At 42.7% G+C, this 6181-nt stretch overlaps 1 protein-coding gene across 1 annotated transcript; it reads right to left on the bottom strand.

Annotated features, from left to right (window-relative positions):
- Nucleotides 1–1337: 1337 nt before the first annotated feature.
- Nucleotides 1338–4551, bottom strand: SARC_10987 (hypothetical protein). The gene is made up of 6 exons (XM_014294942.1): nucleotides 4321–4551; nucleotides 3429–3648; nucleotides 2962–3113; nucleotides 2366–2586; nucleotides 2078–2250; nucleotides 1338–1756 (listed from the first exon to the last, which is right to left on the bottom strand). The coding sequence occupies exons 1-6, from the start codon at nucleotides 4516–4518 to the stop codon at nucleotides 1602–1604; spliced, it is 1119 nt and encodes a 372-aa protein (XP_014150417.1). The 5' UTR covers nucleotides 4519–4551; the 3' UTR covers nucleotides 1338–1601.
- Between the last annotated feature and the right edge of the window lie 1630 nt (nucleotides 4552–6181).

Raw genomic sequence — 6181 nt, 5'->3', positions numbered from 1 at the left:
CCCCCCCGCCGACTCCAAGTCAAGCTCTACTCTAATCACAACCGTTCTATTTTCTATCCCATCTATTTATAGCGATACCCACACCCCCCCGCGACTCCAAGTCAAGCGTGGAGAATTGACGCGGTCCGTGTCTGCAGCGGACGGGTTCTTCGGCCACGGCAGTGAGACACACCTCAGCGGCATGGGAGAGACTGACTCGTTTGAGACATATATTAGCGCACCCGGCACAAGGAGAGTGTCTAAGATACGCGTGCAACGGAATGATATGTATGTGTATAGAGCGAGAGACAGGGGGCTGGCGACGAATGATGAGGACGACGAGTTCCGGGATGTGATTAGAATGTGAAGAATGGGAGACATACTTAAGCTTGTACTAGAAATAAAGAAACACAAGGGGTGTGACTGAACATTCATACACAGGAGCTGAAAATGATTAAACACATGATTAGAATGTGACATGGATAAACACAAGGGGAAACAAAATGGGAACATACATGCACACTAACTGAACATGAGCAAACACTCGAATAGAATACGAGCCAAGACACCATGACTGAGATGATCAAATATGCACACGTACACATGATATGCCTGTCAGGTGGTATCTTCTTTTTTAATATGACTCACGATAGGAGGTAGATAGACTTATGCGATGCTACAGGGCTGAATAGATGCGGTGTGTGTATGGAGGGGGGAAAAATTAATACTAAGTTAAGTACACAGTACGATGTCTTCTGTGTAAGTTGCGCAATATATTTATATTAGATTGTATATTCAAAAATAGTGATAATAAATTAATAATAGATTATATAATCAAAAATAGTAATAATATATTTATATTAGATTATATACTCAAAAATATAATAATGCATTTATATTAGATTATATATTCAAGAATAGTGATATAAATATATTTATGAGATAATATATTCAAAAATATTAATGCATCTTAGAGCACACACCATTCACACACTCCATATTATTACACACCCTATATGAGATAAAACATACGAATGTGGACAGGACGCGTAAAATACCTGGATCACTATTACCTACCAAGCTTTCCTCTTCAGGCCAGTACAGTACCACTGAGCCTATTGATAGCAGACAGTGTAAAGACACTCAGACACGTACATCTCGCACAGCTCAACAAAGTGGTAGGAGGGGGTAGTACTGGTTACTGATGATAGTCCTTTAACCTTGTTTTTCTAACTTCCTATAAGTTGCAATGAGTTATTATGCCATTTGATATCATATAGTCGCCCAATACATCTTCCCGTCTACCTGATAATAAAGGTTTCTCGTTATACACAAGTTCCCATTACAAATAATAATAATCTGTAGTCATCAAATTAAATTTAATGCACACGCCGACCGATTCGGCTACGTTCAGCACTCGCCTATTGCTTGATCTAATCGGCTCATTCTTGTTGGAGATGTGACTCCAAGTAATGTTGCCATGGATACCAATTCCTACCTACCTATAAGTTCCCTCCGTCCTTCCAAAGTCACCGAAACAACGCCCAATCAATCCCCAACTAACAAGTTTAATCATATGCACATGTGGTAGCTAGTCCTGCCAAGCGGATCTCTCTACCCGCCTACTGCTTGACCTGTCCGGCCTGTTTCTTGTTGGCAATGTGTCTCCAGATGATGTTGCCATGGATACCACCCTTCTTGCGCTTGAGATTACGCACCGTCTTCCAACCCTTGCCGCGTTTGCCCCAGCGTGTCATGTCGTTGACCTTTCCAGTACCTGATTTCACATTGGCAAGGGTGAAATCAAAATTTGGCCGGGACAATTTTTTTGTATCCAAATGTAGGGGCGGTATACACGAGTGGATTGCCCGATAGCATAATTTGTAAGTGCAAATGAGACACATCGAGTGCCAAAATTGGGTCAGGACAAAAAAAAGGATAACTGGTTCAGGCGTGGCATATAATAGGGCTTTTCCCTGCCGTGTCAAGCCGAAGGACGTTTCAGAAGACAATACCACGGAAATGGGAATGCATATAAACATGCGTTCGAATACACTCATACATATATATATATATATCTACCGATACACTCGCTTACCTTTTCCTCCATGGGGATGGTCGCAGGGATTCATGGCAATACCGCGCACCTTGGGGCGTCTTCCCAAACGGCGGTTACGTCCAGCTGAGCCAATGGCCTCGTTATGATGCTCTGGATTAGACACTTTGCCGTAGGTAGCCATGCAGTCCAAACGCACTCTCATCTGCGTTTTACTGGAGAAGGAGGATGGAGTATATGATCAGTATCTTTGTATGTCTGTATGTATGTTAAAACACACAGACACACACACACACACTTATATACATATATACATACACATATGCTTACCTGGTGATGCGTACAACGGCAAAGCCCTTTTCCTCGTCCTTGCCCAGAATAGTACCCCAGCTGCCAGCCGATCGGATTAACTGCCCCCCTCGCCCAGGTTTGAGTTCCACATTGTGAATCACAGAGCCTGCGCGCATGTACTTAATCAGACACGCATTCCCAGGCAATACGGGAACGGAGGTCGAGCGAGAGGAGACAAGCTTCATGCCAGGGGCAACACCCTGTGTGATGATAGATGATGCCGTGTGTGGATACATTGTATATGTATGCCTATACAGGTATATATAGACGTATGTATGTATTTATGTATGTATGTATACTATGCATATGTACAAGTGAAAGTAGAAGTATAAGTATTAAGTAGTAAATATACATAATGAAAAATAATACAACGCAACAAATAAAATACAATACAAAACAATAATATACATACACATATATATATATACACACACATATATATATATACATATATACACACCAGTAATAGCCAAGGTTGAATACCAAAACAATACCTATACACACAGGCACATCGATACAAACTTGCTTATCTGTATATCCAACAACACACTCCCAGGGCTTAACAACCACCATACCTGTGGACACAGGATGTAAGCGTAGTCCTTATACATCTTAGCTTCACTCTTAGCACGACCAATGGCTATAGCCGCGCGGCCTTTGGCGATCACCGCAGTGGCAGGGGTCTCGTCAACAGCCTCTGCCTCGGGATCGACGGAGTCTGTCAGATCTATATATGTTGAGAACAGTGTAGGTATAAATTCTATATTTAGAACAGATTGGAGATCTGATAATGGTGTAGGTACGACTGCTATGTATGGTATATTGGAGACATAATAATAATGTAGCCATGAGAAACATACATACATATATACACACAAAAAAACACACATACCTGCACACACACACACCACACAATCGAAAATACACACACTACACACACACACACGCAATCGAATATACACACACACCACACACAATCGAATATACACACACCACACACACACGCAATCGAACACACACACACAATCGAATACACACACACCTTCAGGTGTTTCCTCCTCCTCGCTCGTCAGCTTCTGCGTGACATCGTTCAAAACATCGTCCACCAACTCGTCTGGATCGTACAAATGGCCCCAGAATCCAGGGGGTAAGCCATCCATATCTGTGCCGTCTGCACGCACAGTGGTACTGACTGGCTTCTCCTTGGCATACTTCACCAGGGCTAACAGTCCCGTGCGGGATGGATCGTGCTCCACTCGAACCTGTGGGGTGTGAGTTGTGTTGTGAGTACTGGTATAATATATGGTATAATATATATATATCAGATAGTGTGTGGGTGCTGAGTGTGGGCACGCTGGTGCTCGTGCTGCATACATTTTCCCTCAAGATGTCCTGCCCAAGACTGCTAATCCAGTGCATGGGTGTTCTCAATATAGCAGAGTCAACTGTAGTGTAACGTGTACCGTATATGCACGTGCGAACAAGTATATGCACGCACTTGCGTGAGTGTCCATGTGAGTACGTGAGATACCTACTTCATACGCGAGTGAGTGAGTGAGCACATGCCGATCCAGCTTAGTCGGTCGGATGAAGCCCACACTGGGCACCACCCGGGGGATATCGTACAGCTATACGACCTGTCTGATGAACCACCCCCCCCCCCACACACGACCGTACAGTCAAATGGACCCACACACACACAGAAACAGACACGGACACAAACACACACACACTACAAGCACCCCGGCCATGTCATACAATGGTAGCAGGGATATCCAGCCTAGCCGAGCGGATAAAGTCCACAAATACATACACACACACTACAAGCACCCCAGTCATGACATACAATGGTAGCAGGGATATCCAGCCTAGCCGAGCAGATAAAGTCCACAAACACGCACACACAAACTACAAGGACTCCGGTCATGTCATACAATGGTAGCAGGGATATCCAGCCTAGCCGAGCGGATAAAGTCTACCGTGCGCACGAGGGTGCGTTGTGCACGTCCCTGGCGATGTCTGACGGTGATACGACCCGTCTGACTGCTGCGACCGCCCGAGGCTGCTTGTCCATACGTCAGCGGACGGAAAGGCCCGTCTTTGCTTAGCCCACTTTTGTCGAGTGTGATCATGCCTCGTCTCGCGGGGGTGAGCGGACGGTGTCTGTAGGATGTGGGGGATATGTATGTGTGAGAGAGTATATCAGAGTGGATGTATATGTGATTGGGTGTGTGTATGTGTATGAGTGTTATGTGAGAGAGGTTGGATGTATGTGTGTGAGAGAGTATATCAGAGTGGATGTATATGTGATTGGGTGTGTGTATGTGTATGAGTGTTATGTGAGAGAGGGTGGATGTATGTGTGTGAGAGTGAATGTATATGTGAGAGAGTGGATGTATGTGTAAGAGAGTATATCAGAGTCTATGTATATGTGTATGAGAGTTATGTGAGAGAGTGTTATGGGAGAGAGCGTGTGTATGTGTATGAGTGTTATGTGAGAGAGTGTGTGTATGTGTATGAGTGTTATGTGAGAGAGGGTGGATGTATATGTGAGTGAGAGAGTGTATGCGTCTGAGTGTTATGTGAGAGAGTGTATGTATGTGTGAGAGAGTGTATGTATGTGTGAGAAAGTATATCAGAGTGTATTTATATGTGAGTGAGTGAGTGTATGTGTATGAGTGTTATGTGAGAGAGGGTGGATGTATGTGTGTGAGAGTGGATGTATATGTGAGAGAGTATATCAGTGTGTATGTGTATGAGTGTATGTATGTGTAAGCTTCCTATAATACTTGTCCGAGAATAAATCATAACTCTAGTTTAAAGTTATGTGTTGGCCGTAGGTGTCTGTGGGTTGGGAATCGGTAGACGCGTGTGTGAAAGAGTGTATATATGTCTAAGCTTGCTAAAAAACTTGATCCAGAACAATCAAAAGAGAGTATACACACAACATTCAATCGATAGTGTATGTAAAGTCCTGTTACAAAACTTGTCATACATAGAATCCAATATGCCCCAGTAGCCTGTACTTTAAACGTATGCGTGCGAGAGGGTGTATGGATGGTCCATGTCTTGCGACCGTAAACACATGCACTCCCACTGCACGTAATAAGATGTTGTGCGCCTATGCGCAGGTAATTGAGGTCATTCAATGGGCATTCGACAGTACGTTGGAATACGAAAGGACTAGTATGTCTGTAGGGAGGTGCATTCGACCATGCATGTCAGGGCATATACATATATATATACATATACACATATATCTCAAACGTTTTAACGCTTATTCATACAATTTTATACGACCGCAACCAGCAATTAGTTGTCGAACAGAAACATGTATATCTCAATATAGGTATACGTGCCTTTAAGTAGTCTCAACTAACACACACCAAATATATGCACAAGTTTCGAGGCATATATGTAAGTATTTAAATAGGCCTGACAAGGAACCTGTACACTGTCAATTGCAGAGACCAATAGAACATACATACACATGAGAGCTTATACATATTTGTGCCGGTGAAAAAATGGCCAACAAACTTATTCGCAATTTTCCCTACATCACTGTATGTATACTAGACAAGTGTGCAGACGCCAATGATAGTATGCTTATATATATATATATATATATATATACATTTTCACAGACACACAGACCCAGACCCAGACAAATATATATATATATATACACATTTATATATACACACACACACACACACACACATATATATATATATATACATATATATATGTATATATAATCTATACATTAATACTATAATATATACTACTCTTAAT

Source organism: Sphaeroforma arctica (genome assembly GCF_001186125.1).
Source record: "Sphaeroforma arctica JP610 unplaced genomic scaffold supercont1.1474, whole genome shotgun sequence".
In the NCBI taxonomy this organism is placed as follows: Eukaryota; class Ichthyosporea; order Ichthyophonida; genus Sphaeroforma; species Sphaeroforma arctica.
This window is presented reverse-complemented; position numbering and strand designations above follow the sequence as displayed.

What these genes read in the sequence shown, in the direction of transcription:
- SARC_10987 (XM_014294942.1), bottom strand. Translation starts at nt 4,518, where the DNA reads ATGATCACACTCGACAAAAGTGGGCTAAGCAAAGACGGGCCTTTCCGT. An exon ending in GCCGTTGTACGCATCACCAG is followed by an intron (nt 2,251 to 2,365) that starts GTAAGCATATGT and finishes CTCCTTCTCCAG; the next exon opens with TAAAACGCAGATGAGAGTGC. An exon ending in CCATCCCCATGGAGGAAAAG is followed by an intron (nt 1,757 to 2,077) that starts GTAAGCGAGTGT and finishes ATGTGAAATCAG; the next exon opens with GTACTGGAAAGGTCAACGAC.